Genomic DNA, 23986 nt, shown 5'->3' with positions numbered 1-23986 from the left:
AGTTTCTCGCAAGAAGTTTGAAGTGGCAAGAAAATACAAGGTTTTTGCACTAAAATCTCAGCCGAGAAGTGGCATACTTCTCCCGAGAGGTTGAAAAAATCCCACGGGCAGCCCAACGAGTTACCATTTAGTGGCCCATTTAAAAATTTGCAGCCTTTGGAGGAGAGGAGAAGGGTTTGGTTGAGAGAAATAGTCATTGAAGCCTTGTAGATTGATTGCAAGTGGATTTGAAGAGATTTTTCAAGAAAATACCGATTTGAAAGAGGGTGGTTTTGCTTCGAGATTGGATGACATTCAGGAGGAGGGTAGTGAGAGCGAGGACACTAAGAGTGAGGACAGAGATGATGAGGAGTCATTGATAGAGCCAACACTAAGCTACATCTAGGATAGATATTGAGACACAACTACAATCACAACCATAGTGGACAGTTAGGGCTAGACACCCTCCCACTCCCATAGTTTTTACTAGAGCTACTGGTAAGGGGAAGAGAAAGATGTAGAATAATTTTATATTGTACTTGACATTTGTATTTGTTTATCTTTTTACAATGACAATTTGCTATTTTTAGTTTGCTTCAGAGTTCAGAGTCTTTGACTACCTCGACATTCCACACGAGGATGGGATTTTGTTACATATTGCATTTATATGATATCTAGAATAGTTTGTTTGGTTTGTTTTCTCATTTACAAACTCATTAGATGCATCTCCTTATTGAATTTTGCAAAAAAAAAATGCATTTTAAATTAAATTTAAGTCATTTTAAAAATTCTTGATATTTCTCGAGAAGTTACCAATTTATCTCCAATATTTGCCGAGAAAACTTTTTTTTGCCTCGCTCATAAGTTGTAGAGAATGAGATTTTGAACTATGGCTATAACAGTAAAATCTAGAAATATTTCTCACAAAATCGAAACTTGCCTTTGAAATTCATGTGGGAACTCTAGATGAATCCATTCTTAATGATGGGACGGGTTTCCCTCCAACCTTCACTACTTCCAAGGGTTTTTGTCCTTCGAATATCCAGTCACTGATTTCCAGCAACAATGGAGAAATAGTTTCAATATCCCATTCTCATAACTAATGGAAAATGAAAGGACAACCTTGCTTATATAGATTTTTTAACTACTGAATGCTTGTCCTTTTAGCAATGTGGGATAAAACAATCATTATTTTAATTCACCCTTCTGAAGTAGCTTCTTGAACAAGCTGGAATAACTAAAGTGACTTTATATTATGACTTTATTGTAGTCGCTCCTTAATTCAATTGTATTATTATAACTCCATTAATCATCGCAAATCATTTCTAACTTCACTAGGAGGTAGCCCACTACATTCACTACTAACCAGAGTGTCTTACTAAAACTAGTGAAAGTCCATCTCTATCAACCCTCGGTTTACTATAATTAGTAAATCCTTGAATACTTGATCAAAACAAAGGTGCCAAGGGTCATCATCACAAGTGAGGCTGATCCAGGTGTCCTGCCAAGTATAGAAATGCTAGATAAATAACTTACTATAAATAGTAAGTGTACCAAACTTACCCATATGAAGAGCAATCTTGAACACTTTTGACCTTCGAAAGGGAAACTCTTGTTCTACCAATAGGGAACCCTCTAACCATCTGACTTAGCCTGTGAGGGCCAATGATAGGCTAATCCAAACAAACTCTAATGCTCACAAACATGGGGACATTATAGCAGAGTAACAAGACTTGCCACGAGTCAGGTGAGTTGTCCAAGTCGGCGAGTCGAGTTACCTTGGCCGGGTCAAAATGACTCGTGACCCTAACTCGGTGGTCAACTGGGTTGACTCGCCCGACTCTCATGACTCGCAGGTCACGATGCACGTGACTCGACACCAACTTGGAAAATCCGGACTCCAAAAAAATTAAAATTTTGCTTTTTTTTTTCTACATTTTTTTCCTACTTTTTTTAATGTTTCTTTTACTCATAACCCTTAAAGGGCTTTCATAACACTCTAATGCGAGTGTTGGTCCATGCTATCAGCAGTGTTTTTTCCCCTCATCTCCTTGAAATTCTCCCCCATTTTCTCCCACTAGCTCTTCTCCAACAAAGCCACAGACCTATGAAGCAATACCCCAACCTGAAAGATCCAATATACCTTTTGATAGAAAGGCTTCATAATTCTATGCTCCTGCCTATGAATATTCTCCACTCCTCCCTCACTTTGCTAAACCTTTAGATGAAGCTGAAGATGAAGATTATGTTGAGTGGTCAACTAATAGGACTCCAAGATCATTTTTTAGAAGATGGCATTTATTAATATTATTATTAAAGGGGCTTTCATAGACTTGTTTTAACTTAAAATATGTTTGGAACATTTGATGATGACTATTGGTGTGATGGATTTCATGGATTTGATATACATTTTGATGGATTTCATGGATTTTATATATCTTGTTTGCTATTTCCTTGAGCTACTATTTAGTATTTTACCTTTGTACTTATGTAATCAATGTATGTGAACAAATTACCTTCTATTTCATGATGTTGTTCTATCTTTAGGCTTTATTCAATAATGGGTGCATGGAATGTTCTTTAAATCCTAAAAAATCTCTAAATTTCAAAGGTTTTGTCACTTTGCCGAGTCATTGCCGAGTCATGTGCAAGTCTGAGCCAGGTTATGGGTTGAGTTACCCTTGCCGAGTCAGGGTTGGGTCCGAGTCTCATTACTTTGCATTATAGTCCACCCTCCCTCATATTGCTTTTCCCCATGCAATCATGATTGCAAAGAAACACCATTACATTTGAAGTAAGAAAACAGTGAAATATCCCACAGTAATACTGTTAAAGCACTAACATAAGAACAACTACACAAAAATGAACAACAACCCAACTATCCAATCTCTATGCATTGAAATTGTGCATTGGAAAAAAATCATGTACATGAGGATCGAAAGTGAAACTACAAGTAATTCTATAACATCCTATTTTTTCCCAACCTTAACTAACAACTATCATATCATTGAACACTGTTACTTTTTCATATTCATGAGCATGAGAAGGCAGTTGTAAGAGCTATTATACATGTTCATATGAAAGTGATCAATGGTTATAACATATTAATTGAATCCTAGATAATTGAAAGGAGAATAACTAGTTATTGGCTTGAATGGTTATAACAATATCAAGTATCTAAACATATCTTCAACTGAACTTGCAAGTGCATAAAAGTAAGATACCCGATGAAAGAAGATAACTTGAATACAGATCATAACTCTGTCTATTGCAAGTCCTGGCATCTAGTGGAGAGGGGAAGCATTGTTAGGGGCTTAACCTCCCAACCGTGGACCCTTAAGTATCCCCACACAATCTCAACTCAGAAAGGCCCTCCCTACCTAAGATTAGGCATGCGACACCCTTGTTCTGCCACTAAGCATCTTGGTGCAAGAGTGTCAATTATACAACTGGCTACGCTATGGAGTTCTTCCCATCAGCTCGCCATCCAATTGCAAGCTACCTGATCACCCATCGCTCGACTTGAAATCAACAATAGTACTATTTGATCACCATGAGATGACTCAGTCTATATTTATTTGTTGAAGTCCATCACCTATTTATTTTGTTTCCGATTTCTTCTCTTGTCTTGCAGGTGTTGATAGTCCTACAACAACAATTTAATTTGGGATTAGATAGTTATAAATATAAATATAAATATCACAAGATTAGATTTAAATTACTAAGAATGATTTTAAAGAGGGAATTTATCTTGATATATCGTGGTGCTCTCTTCTCTTTTGATAGGTGTTGCTTGACTATTATGAATAAGCTTATGAGATATAAGATCTCTAGAATGCTCTATCAATAATGACAACATTCTACAAGAATGCCTTTAACCACAAGTGGCAACAATCTCCAAGAATGCCCTTTGCCAAAAATGGTGACATTCTTCAAGAATGCCCTCTTCCACGAGTGGCAACGCTCACTAAGAACACCTTGATGAAGCCCTGATTTTTTGCTAAAAATTTGGGGACTCCACTTGAGAAATATTACTACTTGAGAAAAATGTCATTGATGTCTTTTGAAATCCCTGAAGATATATGTATATATATTTATTAGTTATTCTGTACTTTATGTAAAAAATCAAAGGATAGTTATATGCTCGAACCTGTGAATATCACTAGGCAGCAATATAAAGACATTGTGAATAAAGAATGAAAATATTTGCATAGGAAGGGATTCAAAGCAACACGTGTGAAGTGAAGGCTCTAATATTTCCTGCAAAGAATCAGAAGATGTGAGTTCAATTTCAAAATTCACTTCAAATACAATCACACAACAAACAAAATCCGAGCACATTGAGAGGGACTAGGATCTTATTATACAGAGCATCCAATTCTACAACAATAAGAAATTAATTTGGAAAGAGGTAAACTAAAGCCAAAAAAATATGTTGCTCCTGATCACGTTACCAAGGATGACACTTTTTCTCCAAAGGTTGAGAAAATTGATTCAGAATTATATGTTCAATCCAATGCAAGCATTTGCGTCTTCTTGATTGGTACAGAAAATATTCAGAGGTCACATTTGGGCATATTGGAGTTTACATTTTAAGATTTACAAAGCTTAGTGGATATGAGATTTGCTGAGAACAATGTCAGAGAAGATTGAGTATAGTTAAACTTCTATGTTCCGCGACATTTGGGGGACGGGGATGGGAGGACAGTAGGGGGCACATTTCCAGGACATTCCCTAGAGTGCCAAAAATAGGGGATAGTAAGGGACGACAATGTACAATTCATATATATGTATGTATGCATGTATGTATTTTTTTAAATGTATTAATATATTATACATTTTTTTTGTTCTATATAACTCTTAATAACAACATTTCTTAGGAAATCAGCAAATGTCTTGTCTGAAACACAAAATATGCTTGCAACTCCATCACTTTGATGCATGCATGAAACATATATTCAATTTAGTGACATCTTAGAACCATTAGTTAATATCAAAGCCCACTTGGATTTGTAAATTTGTTGTCTTAAAAAACACATTGACTTGTGTTGATTTTTAAAATGTTCTGCAGTATTTTGGGCAGGGGGGTGCGAAAATGACAGAGGACAGGTTTCCTGAACGTTTCCTAGAGGGCTGAAAATAGGGTGCTTGCCTTGTGTAACATAGTTAAAATTCTATTTTGCTGGTTGTATTCTCTCCTTGCTGGCCATATCTTTTCCAGCCAGCCAAATCGCTCCTTGAGGGTCAACATGAGGATCCTAGGACAACCATTGGTTTAAAGGAGCTGGTATCTGCAGTCACTAAAACTCTTAGCTATTGTTTGACACTTTTAGACCCATCCATACCACTAAGACCATGCTTTTGGAACTTTTACTTGCTGATTATTATAGCTGCAGTTATTTATATTCATTACCAGTGAAAGGGTACATTGTATTTTGTTTATTATCAGATTTATCCATTTGGGTATCTTCTGTTTTGTCTTTGTATCATACTTTCAGTTTTGGAGTGTTTTAGAAGAGAATATTGGAAGCATTTTCCTTTATATTTACTGCCATAGAATCACATATGTTGTAATGTAAATCATTCTTTCTATTCTATTTATCAAACATTCTTTAACTTGAAAGCAAAACTAAAATTTAGACTAGAATAGAGTTTCATATAACAAGAAAAATCTTGAAGAAACACTCTTCAAATAACTAAAACTAATCAATAGTGCTGCATATTACAAGCAAGATCCTAAAGAAACATTCTTCAAATAAGTACAATAAATCATGGTGGAGAGATGTAAGAAAAAGACCACTTCATTGCATCTTCTTGCGTTTGCATTGAGTCCCAAGTATTATAATCAACAACTCCCTACTTGCACAGGAGTTACCCCATGCAGAGATCCCAAAGTTGCTCAAGGGCAATCCAACACTTTGCAGACTCTTTCATCGTGACATACGACCTACAGTGAGGGTTGAATTCACAATTGTTGTAAGCACAAATGATTGTGGTCTTCAAAATTTTTGGGACAAGTATAGTGTTGATGCTTATATGGTAGTACTTCCATGGAGAATCATACTGGCACTTGCAACCTTTTTCCATCAAAACTTTGTTGCAAGCTCTTAGTTTTATAAAAAAATCTTCTATTTCGCTTTCAATTTTACCATCTTATTTACAAGTTCTGCTTAATCTGAGAGGAATTGGAGTAAATGGGAAGGACTCGGTGTTTTTGCATTCAAACATGTGGATTCTCACACAATTTTTTTTACAAATAGGGGGAGACAAAGTAAGGGATATTGATCCAAAGCATGCCTACTTGGATGTTTCAGTTTTTGGCCTTGCTGGGCTTGGAGTTGATGATGACCATAAGCCACCTAGTGATCATGAGACTGAGAATGCTAGTACTGCTACCAATGTTAGTGCCAATGTCACTAGGTGATTATTCTAATTTACCACAACATATGGAGGACGATGATATTTTTGATGACTGTAAGATATTTGATTAGTGATGGCTGATTGTTGGCGCTTGACAGTATTATTTTTTATTCTTGAATTAAATTATTAAAACATTAATATGGTGGTTTATTTTGCTATGTTTTTTGAACCAAAACTTTAATATATATCATGACAGTCGAGTTTTAAGTATTAATATGGTGGCATATTTTGCTGAGTTATTTGATTATCAGTATAGTGGTGTATTTTTAGCTTTATTACTGCTGCATAATGCAAATTATTATTATTATTTTTATATGTTTTCTACGTATGAACCCAAAACAAATCCAACCCCCTGAATTTTTTTTTACATAACTGTCAAACCCAAATTCGAGCCTGAACGTGAACTTGCGACTTAGGTGTTTTGTTCAAACCAAAAATTAAGCTCTCCATTCTCATTGTATTGTTTTCCTTTTTGCTGATGTTGAAAGCATAAAAGTTTTGGTCTTCTGCACGTTCATTATTGAAGGCCCCTTGCGGGATTAGAGTTGCTGTTATAGGTCCCTTACAACGGTAGCTTATAAAAGTCACTATAAGAGGGATGTCAATTCATTTGGGTTGGGAATATCTACATTATTTTAAGTGCATGGGGATAGTAGATACTAGAGACAGAATATTAATATGATTCTTTTATTCACATATACCAATTAGTATTGGAATTTACCTAAATACCACAAACTCTTCTGTTTGGTGAACATTTGGAAAACCCTTCTTGCTTGGCTTTAAGAAATTGAAATAATCCCTAGAAAATTTGAAATTTATTGCTTATCTGGATTTACATGAGTGAATATGCGTGGACTTTTATTCTGACAAAAATTAAAAATCCCAGAATATTTTATTTACAACTACCATATATCACAAGGAAAATTGGTACTGAAGAAAGAAGCCATTCTTTTAGAAAACAAGCTAAACAAATTTAACGATATCAAACCTTTATGTGAAATAAATTGGTATATTGAAATGAACTTACTCATTAAAGTCCTTCAAATTTATTCTTATATAAGATTTCCAGAAAATTAATCGTGAAATAATTTGGCTTGTAAATATTATTTGGACTATTTAAATAAATGTAGATTGACTGCCACTATGTAGAAATTTAGAATAATCTACTTCTTGTTAATTTTGTGCTAACTCTAACTTGATTTTGGATCTCAAATAAAACTTATAATCCCAGTTAAAATAAGTAATTATCTTAATATAGAGTAGAAAAAAAGAGTGTAGTTGATTTTATGTAGAAATTGCAGCAGTGAAATATTTAAATTATAATATATGATTTTACTACTTTTAATTGCTTGGTATGATAATGGTGCAAGTCCAAACATAACCTTCATTGTACATCAAACTTTATCTTGCATAATTCTTATTATGTCAGTTCTTTTTTTGTCCTTTTTAGTTTAATCCTCTACATTTTCTAGCAAAATGGTCTTTCATTGGGTATACTAGTAGCAGTTAGACTGTTGTTTCTTTAATTTCAGTGCAGGACTGGCACTAGAGATGGCACGCATGGCACTGGATGAAGGTATTTCTTTGGTATGATTCAGCCAACCCTCTATCTTGTATGCCTTTTGCACTTGAAAAACAAGATGGATGATGTTAAATAAAGTGAGTAGAAGACAGAATAGTGAAAGCTGTAAAGTTTCTGCAAATTCTGTGTGATCAAACTTAGATAATACCTTCTATTGTGCTTGCTGAACATGATCTTCCTTAGTTCTGACTTGTATAAAGAGATTTCAATAATATATATATTATTCTGAAATGTTTTACTTCTGCAAGTATTTGTATAGGGCAGACTTGCTTAAAGGAGCAGACTGTATGTTCTTTTTGTGTCCTTTCACTACAACCACACCCTATTAAATATAGTAACCAAGGGGCATGTCCTTACAAAGGACATGTCCCTTCCAAAGTCGGCTTTGAATGCTCTCTCAAAATCGGCAACTTTCCAAGGAGAATTTTAGTTTAAAACCTAAACTAACCAAGAAGATTAGTTAGTCATAAACCATGTTGTCCAAGAGAGATGCCGATACCTATCAAGTAGAGAAGACAAATATATAATGACTTAAGAAGGAATCTTATGCAAGAACAGATTAGTACAATCTGTAATCCGACTAGTATGATTTGAAGTTACAGAATTAACACTCCCTCTTAACTTGATAACCATACTGAGAGATATCATATCTAGCAACATCAATTAAGATGAACAAGCAAGGATTGATACTTTATATCTATTTGAATCTTTTTAGCATGCAGTATCATTGAACACATGATGCAATGTCATATTACTATACTTGTGATATGACTTATCACTTGTACTAGTGATATCAGTATTGCATGGAATGCAACATACAGGATAAAATACGGAGAATGATTAAATTCTTCCTTTATCCAAGTTGTGACTCATAGGTACTGGCAGGCCTACATCACAACACGATCCCGAGTTAAGATCTACTAGTTCGCAGAATAAATGCTGGAGAAAGATTAAATTCTTCCTTTATCCAAGTTGTGACTTATAGGCATTGTAATGTCTATATCACAATGTGATCTTAAACTCATCTAGATCTGATAGTAGTTCTCTACTATTCAACACATTATCTAAGAAATCATCATTTCTCATAATGTCTTTTATAATAGTGTTCATTATCTTAGAGATCGTCACCTCTTAAATAATGAATACAAATGGTGGAGCCCATAATAGTCAATAGCCTGACAATAAAATTATTTTAATAATAATTTAAAGAATACAAATGTATTACAATTCAACCATACCAAGTCTTTTCCTGAAGCGATCTATCTTCACTTGAGAGAGAGGTTTGGTAAGAATATCTGCTATTTGATCTGCAGTGCAAATGTATTTTAATTTTATAGTATTCCTATCCACCATATCTCTTACATAATGGTAAGGAATTTCAATATGCTTGGACTTGCCATGAAACACTGGATTCACAAAAAGCTTGATGGAACTCTGATTATCACAATGAATAATCATAGGTCTCATGGCTTGACCAAATAGTCCTACAAGTAACTTTCTAAGCCAAATTGCTTCCCGAGAGGCCATTGTTACTGCAATGTATTCGGCTTCTATGAAACTTTGTGCTACTGATGAATGCTTTCTACATATCCATGATATCGTCGTTGAGCCTAAACTGAAACAACATCTTGAAGTGCTTTTCCTATTAGTGAGTCTGTGTACTCATGAAGGTCCAATTCGACTTTCTCATACTTGAGCCCAAGGTTAAGAGTGCCTTGTAAGTATCTCATGATGTGTTTGACTGCAACTAGGCGAATCTTCTTTGGTTCACACATAAATTGACTTCAGGCATTATTAACAACATAGCAAATATCAAGTCTTGTATTTACCAAGCACATACGGGATCCAATCATCTGTCTCTAAAGAGTAGACTCTATAGAAGGTGATTCTGCTGCTGCTTCCTTAAGTTTATGTAGATTAGTCTCCATTTAAGAAGACATAGGCCTGCAGTTTCACATTCCAAATCTCTTCAAGATGTCTAATGTATACTTTCCTTGATTAAGTATGATGCTGTCAAAATTTTGCCATACTTCTAATCCTAGGAAGTAATTAAGGAGTCCTAAATCTTTCATCTCAAATTCTCTGATTAGATCTTTCATGCATTGATCTATGAGAGTATCATCACCCGTTATTAGTAAATCATCAACATACAGTATCAAAATTACCATATCATCTTTATCCCTTTTATAATATAGATTTGGATCAGCTTCATTCTTGGAGAATCCTAAGCTGGTGAGATAATTATCAATTCTTTCATACCAAGCCCTTGGAGCTTATTTAAACCCATAGAGAGCTTTCTTGAACCTGCAAACAAAAACTTTAGGGTTATGAGTTTCAAATCCTTAAGGTTGCTCTAAATATACCTCTTCTGTAATCTTTCCATTCAAAAATGTTTTTACATCCATCTGATGTACTTTCCATCGTTTCGATGCTGCAATAGCTAGGACTGCTCTTACAGAGGTGTATCTGGCAATAGGAGCAAATGTTTCTTCATAATCAATCCCCTCTTTCTGAGAGAATCCCTTGGCTATGAAGCTGGCTTTATATTTTTCAAGGCTATTATCAGCCGCATGCTTGATTTTAAATATCCACTTAGAAAAAACAATGGATTTTCCTTCAAATCTTGAAACATTTCGCAAACATCATTCTTCATAATGGATTGGTATTCTTCCATCATGGCATCCTTCCAAGCTGTATGTTTAATAGCATCTGAAACATTGGTTGGTTCTGATTTAGACAAATCACTCATGTTTGCTACATAACTAGAAAATCTTTTGGGTCTTTTGCTTTCTTTGAAGGTTCCAGATGGTGCAACGAAGTTTTGTGCTTCCTCTACTATCTTAATGGCCCAAAGTGGTCTTTTCTTTGAATTTTGAGTTTCCTCAAGAAAGAGATTTTGAATTTCATCTTCAATTTCTTCAATGTTCTCCCTCTAAAACTGAGATTCGGTATTTTCTTCAGAACTAGGTAAGGGAGAGGGATCTCCAAAACTTAGGGCTCTTTTGAAAGTTAAATCTTCTTCAAATATTACATCTCTACTAAGTTCAATATTTTTTTGACCAGGTATGAAAATCCTATATGCTTTAGATGTTTCATTATACTCAACAAAAATACCTTTCCTCCCGGAGGGTTCTAACTTCGTTCTCTTTTCTTTTGGAGCATGTATATATACTAGGCACCCAAAAATTCTAAGATGACTTACATTAGGTTTAACCTTGGTAAAGACTTCTTCGGGAATTTTATCTCTAAGGTAGGAGTGAGGACTTCTGTTTTGAATATAGATAGTAGTACAAGAGGCTTCTACCCAAAGATAATATTCTAGATTTTGATCAAATATCGTAGCTTTCGCAGCTTCTATAATTGTTATATTCTTCCTTTCTGCTACCTTGTTTTTGTTGTGGATTGTAAAGAATAGTATACTCCCTCTTAATTCCTGTTTCTTTACAAAAATCTTTAAACAAATTTGAGGTATATTCCCCTCCATTATCAGTCTTAAGAGTTTTAATTTTGTTTCCTGATAAGTTTTCAGTTAAGTTTTGAATTCTTTAAATCTCTTAAGTATTTCTTTTGATTCTTTACACTTTAAGAATTAAATCCAAGTTTTCCTAGAGAAGTCATCTATAAAAAGTATATAGTACGAGAATCCTCCAAGAGAAGGAACAAACATAAGTCCACATAAATCTGAGTGGATTAATTCCAAAACATTGTTAGTTTTTCTAGTGCTATCATGAAATGGACTTTTGGTGTTCTTACTTAGAGCGCATCCTTTGCATATGCTTGAGTGATCTTTATTCAACTTAGGTAAACCAGTTACCACCTTTTCCATAGTTGATAAGGTTTTAAAATTTAGATAACCTAACCTTTTGTGCCATATTTCGTTTATATCAGCAGCTTCATGAATTAAGGCTTGAATAGGTTGACTAGGCTCTGTATTTAATTCATACAAGTATCCCTTTCTTTGACCAATCAACTTTAATTTCTTAAATGAAGAGTTCTTAGACCAGGTCAATACTTTACCATCCATGAATGCAACATTATGTCCATCGTCTTCAAGTGCTATAACAAAGATTAGTTTCCTTTTTATTCTTGGTACATAGAGCACTCCTTTGAGATATAGAACACTACTCGACTTCAGTTTCAGGGTCCAATTTCCAATTCCTTTGACAGAATGTGCTGAATTATCACCGATGGTGACTTCGCCATCAACTTCTTTTGATATAGAGTTTAGTGCTTCTTTGTATCTTGTAATATGTTGAGATGATCCACTACATGCCTTACTTGAGACTTCATTCGCTAGTGCCGAATACAATACATGATTCTTAGGGTCATAATTATCTTCTTTCGTAGTAATGTTTGTACAGTTTACTTGCTGCTTAGAATTCTTAGGGCAATTAGATCTATAGTGTCCAAATTTTTCACATTTGAAACATTTTATGTTGGATAGATCTTTCTTAGGTTTGTCATTCTTTTGATGACCCTTTTTCTTCTTGAAGTGCTTCTTCTTACCTTTATAGGAATTTGTGTTGAGAACATGAAGTTCTTCATCTTCAGTTTTCAACTTTCCCCCCTTCTTAAGTTTTCTAGATTCTTCTTGAAGACAATCTCCCTTAAGTCTATTGAAGTCAAGAAGATTATCTCTAGCACTTACTCCTTGTGCGAATGTTTCGTATGAATCTGGTAACCCATCTATAGCCATCAGTGTTAGTTCCTTGTCATCAATTATGGTTCCTATACTTGCAAGTTCATCTCTTAGACTGGCAACCCTTAGGAAGTAAGAATTCATTGATTCTCCCTTCTTTATTTAGTTGCCTTTTTAGTATGAGGATTTTAGTTGCATTGTTGACCTCATATGCATTTAATAATGCATTCATCATATTAAATGTTGTTTGATGTTTCATTAGCATGGGTACTATTTCATTTTTCACTCCATCTAATATGATCTGCACGGCTTTCCTGTTTACTTTACTCTAGATAGTTTTATTAGGTTCAATAGCAGGTTGTTTGGAAGCTGAATCAACAAACTGTTTTACATCATTTTCTTCAAGAATCATCATGATTCTGAATTTCCAAGCATCAAAGTGTTCTTTCCCATCAAACTTGTCCTTGGGTCTGATTGTGTATGCCATTGAAGATAGAAGAATGATGCTAGATATATATTAAGTCTGATTGTTTAATTTGCAGAGCTTGGGTTCGACTACCAAAGCTTTGATACCATGTAAAGTCTCTGCAAATTCTGTGTGATCAAACTTAGATAATACCTTCTATTGTGCTTTCTGAAGATGATCTTCCTTAGTTTTGACTTGTATAAAGAGATGTCAATAATATATATATTATTCTGAAATGTTCTACTTCTGCAAGCATTTGTTTAGGGCAGACTTGCTTAAAGGAGCAGACTGTATGTTCTTTTTGTGTGTCCTTTAACTATGACCACACCTTGTTAAATATAGTAACCAAGGGGCATGTCCTTACAAAGGACATGTCCCTTCCAAAGTCGGCCTTGAATGCTCTTTCAAAATCGGCGACTTTCCAAGGAGAATTTTAGTTTAATACCTAAACTAACAAAGGAGATTAGTTAGTCATAAACCATGTTGTTCAAGAGAGACGCTGATACCTATCAAGTAGAGAAGAAAAATATTTAATGACTTAAGAAGGGATCTTATGCAAGAACAGATCAGTACGATCTGTAATCAGACCAGTATGATTTAAAGTTATAGAATTAACAAAAGCTATTTTGCTCTATTTATAATTCACCATTTTAATAGCTTTAAATTTCCTTCTTTCGAAAGATTGACTGATATTAAAATATCACAACTAGATTAGAATATAACCTTTACAACACAATACTTCCCTCTCCCACCCAAGGATTTCAAAAAGTAAATGCCCTATGCTTTACCTAAACTACTTTTTTTTTTGTTTTGATATAGGCAAAATAAAAATGAAAATAATGAGGGGTAGGGCTAGTATTGTAATGTCCCCGATTGGGAACCATAGGGCTATATGCATAGTTCCAAAAATCGCCATGAAATCGCCGAAATCGCCGAAATCGCGATAAGATTCATGGCTCTCGATTTTTTTGGAATCGGAAATCGCTGGTGGCGATTTTTTCGTGTGAATCACCTGAATCGCCTGAATTGGCGATTCATGGCAAAAATCGCCAAAATCGCCATCGTGAATCTCCAGAAATCGGCCGCGGCAGCAAGGATAGAAACTTCAATTTTTAAAAAAAAACACATGTTTTATTTGCTTTCTAAGTTGACTTTCCTCTTTGTTATAACCCAGGCCCTAGCGACATTCGTGAGCCCATCTTATATGCGGGAGATATGGCTCGACAGTCCTCTAGGACCTACATTAGACGCCTTGCTACTAGGCAGACTGGATACTCAGAGGCTGAGGCTGAGGCTGTAGCCGAGCTTGAGGATGATGTTGAGGATGATGATGACTATGAGCCTGAGGCTTGAGCTGGAGCCTTGTTTTTATATTTTGTTTACAGATATTGATACTGAATCATTGATAGACATATGTTTCAAAGTTTCAAACTTTCATGGATCTTCATCTTAGATTCTTACATAAATTTATGATTTGATGTCTTATGGATCATCTTACATACATTCTATGATTTAAATCATTATGATCATTTGATTTCTATTTACTTCAGCTAGCCTACAATTTACATTTTAGAATCTTAGATAACATAGTTACGTATGTGATGGATTTTATGTTTCATGTTTATGTATGTTAAGTTTTAACTTCTATTTGATGATGTTATAGTGTGCTTAAGTTATATTCAATAAAGGGTGCATGAAATAAGTTTTAAATTGTTAAAATCTTTAAATTTAAAGGGTTTTTTCAAATTTGCCGATTCATTGCCGATTCTTTGCCGATTCACGATTCGATTCGGCCTTGCCGATTCCGATCCGATTCCGATTCACGTTTCTATGGCTATATGTAATTCACCAAACATGTGCAAGCTAAAATGACGAATAAATGCCAAATTTGATGTCAAACTCTGCTAATAGTAATGCCAATCAGCAAATAACAATCTTATAAAACTCCTATCCATCAACTTGAAGTCCTTCAATAAACTGCTACAGCAATATTACTTAACTCACAGCCAATGATCAATACAAAAAAGTGTTACTTACCAAATCCTAACATGTATGCTAAACAACAATATGATAAACAACTTATACACTCAGATACACTCATGAAGATGACTGATAATGATTGATCAGAGACAACAAAAGTAGAATATCACTGCCAATTGAAATGTCCAACACAATATTTTCTGCAACAAAATGCTGAGCATGTATATATATGTCTGTGCAACTTAAATAATAATATTGACCAATGAATTTCAAATGCTGTTATGACTGCAAAATATTTAGAGGGAATCTGATCATCACTACTAATCCTTATAGCTGGACTGCATCTTATATGGCTGGATGGAGTGATGGAAAAATATTCACCTGAACCATATCCAGCTTGACAAATTTGTGGTATTCTTGACACCCTTCTATATCAGCAGGACAGAATCAGATTAAATGCTCACTCAGAATAAGGCACAAAACAGTTATCATACGCTGTGTCACAGAAGGCCAAATATGCTCAACAACTCAAATATAAACATATAATGCTTATTTAATATATAAGAGCAGCAATACAGTAAACACATCAGTGATGGGGAAATAACAGCACCATTTATGTTATGAAAATAGCATTGACTTACAAGAGGTGGTAGTACCACTAGAGATGAATTCTAAATCTTATAACTCACACCATGTTTACCGTATGGATTAATTAAGCAACGCACACAGGAATTCGATACGAACACCGAACAGCAAATAACAGAACTTCTATTATTATTCACATATGCCCACAGTACATCATGCTTTTCTCATATGATAATGATAATGATAAGATATGTTATATTTACAATGCTTCCCGAAGGGGTTATAAATACTTTCCGACGAACCTTCCCGAAGGTATCCGTCGGCCAGATACATTATGCCCGCTACAAACTGTTTACCGTCGGCTACATAACAAGAACTTTCCCAAAGGGACCCGTCGGCCGATACACAATTTCTACCGACGACATCATTCCCCCCAAAAAAGAAAAGTCGTCTCCTGACGACTACAAAACAAAACTCAAACAACTAATACAACAATATTGATCTGCCATATTACTTTTACATTCATCCCGTTGCATCTATAGCCTTTGTTAACACAATACTGACTCTTCAAGCTGACCTTGATAGCCACCTGTGCTGCTTTCTCTGCTTCCAACTCCTCGGTACCCTGAGCCAAGTGTCGCTGCACTGCCTCCAACTGCATGATCAACTCCTCCTGAGCTCTCTACGCATCCACCAAGACAGCCTCACAGCCAACACGTGCTCCCACTGCCTCTGGTACACAGAAGGTCCATGCCTGCAGCAACTTCAATTCTTCTCAACTGGTCAGACTCCCACGACTGATATCCGCAACGATTGGGGGTCCAGGGGGCAACGCCCCCGGCGGGGTCGAGGGGTAGCGCCCTCGCAGGGTCCTGGGGGTCGAGGGGCAGCGCCCCTCGTCGCCAAGACCAAATTAGCACTTCGTAATCCACACAGAAATGCACGGAACACACCATTTCTGTCATTATCTGCCGATTCTGCACTCTTTCTAGCAACCACGGATACATCCCCTTCCCTTTGGCATCATTTGTCACTCATTTTGAACAACTTGATTTTGTCGTCGTCTTTTTTTTTTTTAGAAAACCTCCTGTCATCCTTCTGTGACTAAATCCTTACGGCTTCCAACTTGACACAATCTAGATTCCAATCTGCTTTAAAAAAAACCGTACTGCAATATCCCACCGTCTGTACTTTGAAGGTGGCAACCGTACATTGCCTTAAAACCATACTTCAAATTTGAAACCCGTACTTTGTCTGAAAAAAAACAGTACTTCACAAACCGTACACCATTCTTCAGATGTTAAAACCGTACGGTATTCCTCCTTTTATTGTGAAATCCGTACGGTGGTGCTCCTTCCTGCATATATTGCATACCGTACAATGCCCTTCACTGTGAAATCTGTACGGTATCGCTAAAATCCGTACTTTTAACAATGAAAACCCATACGGTACTATGCAATCCGTATCTTACCAATGGAAAACCGTACGACGCTGAAAAATCCGTACCTTGCCAATGAAAAATCGTACGGTGCTTCAAAATCCGTACTTCACTTATAAAAACCGTATGGCACTTCAAGATCCGTACTTATGAAAAACCGTACGGTGCTTCAAAATCCGTACTACACTTTTGGAAAACCGTACGGTACTTCAAAATCCGTACTTGTGAAAAACCGTACGGTGCTTTTTTTTTTTTTTTGCAACAGATCTCACTTCTGGAACAATTATGTACAATATTTACATATATACAGTACTTACAGTCTTCTCTCAGTTATTCGTCCACGGGGGTGCGTTACTTCTTTCATTGCAGACATTCAACTTCGACCTCTTCACTACATCGAATACTTCCTTTCGGTCTAGCATCCACTGTTTTATTGCTCCGTTATTGCTTACTTCTCGCATCTGGTACGGTCCGACCCATTGAATTTTGAACTTGCCTGGTTTGATCTCATTCCGATCGTCGTACTTCAACACCCACTGTCCGAGTTGAAACCTGCTACGCCTGTTCTGTGTCATCTCCATATCGCCCAGTTTGTTCCCGAAGCCCCGTACCATGGACTCCGTCAATTGCCCCTTCTGTCCGTCAATAACACTTTCACTCTGTACTGCTACAACTTTTATTGAGCCCTTCCTCTTTGTTGCCTGTGCAGACGGTATTGTGTGTCTTCCTGGCTGTCGGTACCTTTCTGCTATATTTGTGGTTCGACGTAATACTTTCTTCCTGCGCAGTCGTACAGTAGAATTTTTCCTTCTTTTGGGTTCGTACTATATGTTCTGTCCTTCCATTTCAGTCATATCCGCATTTTCTTCTTCGGCTTCTCTATGTTGCTTCGAACATTCATTTCCTCCGTCGGCTTCTCTGTGTTCCTTCAGACATTCATTTCTTCCTTTCTTACCTTCGTCGATCCTTAGCATATTACAACTTGGAAAGAGCTCATAATCCTCTATCTGCCAGTGGTAAAGACCATTTACTGAATCCAGATCATCATCTCCTTCCAATCGTAGGACTCCCTCCTGATCGGGTTCCATACTCTGCCTCCTCTCATCATCTTCTCCTTCGGAATCCGATGATAGAGCTTCTTCTCCAACCATCTGAGTGTGTAGATCAATGACACACTTCCGGCCTTTGCTTTCAAGTGATAAAGTATTTTTCTTCCAATCGTGTTTTGCCTTGGCTTGTATCAACCACCCCCGGCCCAGAATGGCATCATATCCTCTCCGCTTCAGTGGGATCATGACAAAGTCCAACAGGAACGGTTGTGTTCAAATCGTCACTGGTTGTGCTGTCAGGACTCCCAATGGCTTGATTCCATGTTGATCGGCCATTAGCAGCTGGAATGTAGGTGGCCATAACGTCGGCTGTCCCAACTTTTTCCAAGTGTCTTCAGGCAACACATTGACACCGGACCCTCCGTCCACAATTGTTTCCGTCAATACAGTCCCGAGAATTCCCATTTCGACGACTGCTGGATGGCGTTCGGATGAGAGGGCTAACAACATCGGATCTTCTGCACTTGCGCCACTTTCCTTCTTTTTGTGCACTGTACTTGCTCCACTTTCTTGCTTCCTTCCATGTTCTCCTGGTAGTTGAGCAGCGGGAACAATGTTTGTGAGTGCCGATCGGAGCTGAGGCATAGTTAGCAACAGATCACTTATCCTGACAGGTATCTCGGCTTGCAAAATTTGCCGGACAATGTTCTGTTCTGCGCAGTCCCGTATGGAAGTACTCGGCGTGTCCTTCAGGTGTGCCGTTTCTGCCTATGTTGCTTTCTGGATCTCTACCCGTGCTTATTCCAGTCTCTTCTTTTCTTCCGCCGGGTCGGGGTACACTTTTGCTTGCTTCCGTGTGATGGCCAAAACCTCTTCTTCGTTCGTCCCAACGGTGATCAAGTTTACTCCCGACTTCGGACACCTAGCATCTTCATGATCACCAGGTCCACACCATCTACATAACAACTTCGGTGTGTTCTCTGTTGTACACTCTCGGGCGAAGTAACCCTACAGATTGCATGCGCGGCATTGAACTATCGGCCGACCATTCGCATCATACTGAATTCGACTCCTTCCGCCATTATTGTTGTTGCTGGTATTGTTGTTATTTTGACCGTGCCGGTTGTTTCTGTATCCACCCGATGTGGCACCTTCCGTACTGGTGTTCCCGTTCCCTCCGGACGGAGAGGCCTCCTGTGTCAGGAACACTTGCTGCGGTGTTCTTGTTTTCAAATTGAAAGGGCATTCCTTTATTGAGTGTCCCATAATCTGGCAGATCTCGCAAAATTGCTCTTTTGGGCAGGGTCCCTTCATATGGCCTTCCTTCTTGCACTCCGTGCACCATAGTTCATTGCCCTTAGTTTCCTTGTTCATGTTCTTGAATTCCTTCATCATCCGAATCATGTCTTTCTGAAGGGCACGAACCTTCTTGTTGCTTCCTTCGTCATTGCTGTTGCTATCTTCTCCTGAAGGCTCATCGTCATCTGAATCCGACGAGCTGGTCTTCTTCTTCTTCTTTGTCTTCTGGTCACTTTCGAGGTTCATTGCTCGGTTGTAAGCTTCAATGTATGTCGATGGTGGCACAATCTTCATCTTCTTCCGCAGCTTCGGGTGAAGGCCTTCAATGAACCATCGTTTCTGTAACCCGTCAGCTGGCTTATTCTCCATCTTACTGATTAAGTCCTTCAACCTCCTAGCAAAGACCCGTACAGTTTCATTCTTCTTTTGCTTGGTATTGAATATCTCTGCGACAATTTCATTGTCATCACGCAAAAGTTGAAATTCTGCGATGAACTCCTTAATGTTATCCCAACTATTCAATTTCTGTGGATCGGCATCAGTAAACCAATCAATGGCAACACCCCATAGGGTTGCGGGAAATTGTCGGATCCATTCGTTTGTATCTGTTATGCCATTCGCCCTCCAGATCGTTTCACATGTTTTACAATGTCGAATGGGATCAGCTGCTTCATCACCATCAAATTTAGGCAATTTTTCCTTCGGACCTGCCATTATTACTGTATGTCGAGGGTTTTGTTGTGTACCTGTGCTGTTTTGCACTCCCGCACTGTTTTGAGCACCCGCGCTGTTCTGTACACCCGCGCTGTTCTGTACACCCGCGCTGTTCTGCACACTCGGGTTGTTTTCTGCTTCCGCGCTGTTTTCAACACCCGCGCTATTTTCTGCTTCCGCGTAGTTTTCAACACCCGCGCAGTTCTTTGCTTCCGCGCTGTTTTCAACACCCGCGCAGTTTTTTGCTTCCGTGCTGTTTTCAACACCCGCACAGTTTTGGACTTTCGCGCTGTTTGGTGAAGAAGAGGGTTTGTCAACCGTAGCTGTCCGTTCCGGAAGTATATCTCGGACGAAGAGGTCACTCCACGCTCGTGCTCCTTCTGTACTCCGAGCCGTGCAAGTCGATCTGCTTCCGTCAGGATTCTCTTCCCGTGGCGTATGCAGGTTCAGAAACTCCTCCCTCGCTTCTTCCACCAAATCAAGCCGTTGTCGAGTCTCCTGCAACAATCCTTCCGCACTCTTGCTTCCGTTAGAAATCTTCTGAAACCTCCTTCGACGCTCTATCTGCTGAGCCAAAATTAAATTTTCCTGCGCAACGCGTATGCCATCTTTTTCCTTTAGCTTACTCTTGTCTTTGTTCAACTGATTCGGCATTTAATTCATCTCCGCCTGCTTGCGTGCCAGATCCATCGGGTAACGGCGCCAAATGTTTACCGTATGGATTAATTAAGCAACACACACAGGAATTCGATACGAACACCGAACAGTAAATAGCAGAACTTCTATTATTATTCGCATATGCCCACAGTACATCATGCTTTTCTCATATGATAATGATAATGATAAGATATGTTATATTTACAATGCTTCCCGAAGGGGTTATAAATACTTTCCGATGAACCTTCCCGAAGGTATCCGTCGGCCAGATACATTATGCCCGCTACAAACTGTTTACCGTCGGCTACATAACAAGAACTTTCCCGAAGGGACCCGTTGGCCGATACACAATTTCTACCGACGACACACCACACCAATTGAAATATTGAAATCAATACACTAATCATGATAATAATGGGGAAACAACAACACAATGTATGTAATGAAAATATCACTGAATTACAAGAGGTGGTATCATCACTAGATATGAATTCTAAGTCTTATAACTCACACCGCACCAACTGAAGTATTGATATCACACCACACTGCATTTATGACATCTGGAACTATGATTTGAACAAATCCAAATCTTCAGAGTAGCAACAACATCGAAATCTTTTCCAAATTGTCAAATCTATGATTGGGCAGGGGCAATAGGAGTAAAATGATGGCTGGAAACAACCAATCAATATACGAAAATGACAAAACTGGATTATTTTCTTTGAGCAATTGCTTTCTCTTATGTCTTTTGGGCCTTCTATTTGAATTTACCTTTTCCCTCCAAGCACTAAAAAAATAAAATTATTACATTTTTTAGGTACAAAACTAATTGGAAAAATTGAGCCCAAATATAATATCTCCTTGAGCCTAGTCAGCGGAGGTGACCGTCAGCCTTTTTATTGGGTTCTCATTGTCTTATGGATATTGGTAATAAGATTCCTCAAATCTTGGACTGCATTGGTTTAGTGTTTCTTGGTCTTCGTTGATGGCATTGAGTCAGGTTGGCATTATGTATTGTATTGATGCTTTTTGAAGCCTTTTTGGACTCCTGAGGTGTCCTCCAAACTTCTTGGAGAGCATGTCTATTTATAGTAATTCTTTGGGTTAGAACCAGTCTTCATCCCATTGTCTTAATTACTTCTTGACATTCTCATATTTGGTTTCCAATGCTTCCACAATTTTTTTTGCAACTCAATGAGAGTATTAAATTATACTTTTAACTTTTAAGTATTAATATTAATGTTATATTATTTCATTAAGTGTTATTTTTAAAAATAAAGTCACTTTATGCCCCTAAAGTTGATGCCTAGGGAAGGAGACTTTCCCATAAGACATTTTCATTTGTCAAAATATGCTTTTGGTGGGAAATTAATTATTTTAAATCTTGATTTGACTTATATTCCCTTTAAAGCTGTAAAAAGAGGTTTTGGCTCTTATTTTGGGTATTTAAAAGAGTGTGCTATGAAATGTTGTCGAATTGAACCTAGGAATTCCTCCTTGGATCTTGTGAGAATGAAAACCCTCATTCAATATCTAGTTTCAGATTTGGAATACTATCCCAAGCTAGTTTGTAGTGGTTTTACACTGGAGTCACCATTGTTATTCAAAACGAGGTTTTTTGAGGTATTTTAATTTGCATATTTGTAAAAGTTTATTGCTAATAATTTATAGTTTTGTTTGGTGTGTTTGATAAAGACTCGAGGTTGTTTCATTTAGCTGGCCCTACCATTCTAGGAGGAGATGGTATCACATGTTTTGAGTTGAAGAGGGTTGAGATTCGGTTCAAAATATTTGCTGATGTTTGTGCATATTTCTCAGTAGCTGGGAAATCACATTTGAGTGATTTGGGTGACCATTTGCAGGAGGATTGAATATTCTAAAGGGCCTACAATATGTCTTTAGCTAGGTATGATAGCTGTAGGCAAATGGCTTAAGTTTGGGGATTATTTTATGAGGGCTGGCTCCCAATCATTCCCCATCAATTCGATACCATTTGACATTGAATAAGTGAAGTTTGATATTCTTTCTAGCTGGTCGCCCCTATTTTAGTGTTTTTGACAATGCTGGGATTGGTTGAAATTAGTTAGCAATATTTTGAAATATCCCCGTGGATATTAAATGCTCCAGATTTTTCCAAATGTTCCACAAAATTTATACAAACATTTTACATGCAAAGTGACCTGTATTTATCCAGTAGATTATACTGAAAATTGTTTACCGTATGGGGTAAATAGATTAATGCATACAGACAATAGACAAGAACAATAGTACTCCTTTTATTATTCGCATATATGCCGAAGAGATTACATAGTGCTTCCAATGAGGATTACAATGATCTCGGATGGTGTATATATACTTCCCGAAGAACCTTCCCAAAGGGGCTCGTCAGCTACATAACAATTACCGAAGGGCCGGTCAGCTACATAACAAGAACCTCCCCGAAGGGGCTTGTTGGCTATTTTAGAATTTTATCGACAACATCATCCCCCCCAAAAAGAAAAGTTGTCTCTGGACAACAATACAACAAAACTCAAAATAACCAAAGTACATCAAGACATAAATACTAAACAGAGGGATGCGTCCCTGGTGTAGTGGCCGTCCGCGCTCTCAACTCGTTTAGCTCTGCCTGTAGCTTGTAGACTTTCTCTTTCCTAACCTTCAGTTCTGCTTTTGCCTCCATTTGAAGTTTTAGAGCTGACTGCTTTGCAATTTCACCCAACTCTTTCTCCTTTCCTGCTGCCACTTGTTCCTTTTCAGCTGCCAACTGTTCATTTTCTACTACCAACTTCTGTAGCTGACTTTGTCTATCTAACAGGGCTGCCCTCTCAGATTCCCAGGTTGTCCTCTCTGAGGCCAACCTGGCAGCTCACTCCTCTCGAGCCCTCTCAGCTGCTACCTCATCTGCTTGGCTCCTCCGAAGAGTGTAATATGCCTCCCTGTATAACTTCACTACCTCTTGAATCAAAGCCTCTACTTGGCTCTCCATCTCATAATCTCTCGTCATGGCCCAGTGTTGTCGCATCTCTGCAGTCTCCACATCCGACCATCCCCGCTCCTCAAAACAGACTGTAAAGGTAGCTAGGCATCCTAATCTCATAAAAGTTATGATTCCCTCCAACTCCTTCACTATTGCATCCAATGCCTGAGTCTCCGCCGAAGCTAACACCTGGCGAGCCCT

At 37.6% G+C, this 23986-nt stretch overlaps 1 protein-coding gene across 4 annotated transcripts in view; it reads left to right on the top strand.

Moving 5' to 3' along the window:
* Positions 1-23986, top strand: part of LOC149535014 (uncharacterized) — a 286870-nt gene that overhangs the window by 61008 nt on the left and 201876 nt on the right. For all 4 annotated transcript variants that reach the window (XM_089806713.1, XM_089806712.1, XM_089806711.1 and 1 more), the window contains exon 2: positions 7932-7986. In XM_089806713.1, the coding sequence (XP_089662839.1) occupies positions 7932-7986 (55 nt within the window). The remainder of the gene's footprint in view (positions 1-7931; positions 7987-23986) is intronic.

The sequence above is a fragment of the Cupressus sempervirens genome, chromosome 10 (assembly GCF_028749045.1).
Source record: "Cupressus sempervirens isolate cs-2001-9-10 chromosome 10, ASM2874904v1, whole genome shotgun sequence".
Lineage (NCBI taxonomy): Eukaryota > Viridiplantae > Streptophyta > Pinopsida > Cupressales > Cupressaceae > Cupressus > Cupressus sempervirens.
Note: the sequence above shows the minus strand (reverse complement) of the source record. Positions and strands in the feature narration are given on the sequence as shown.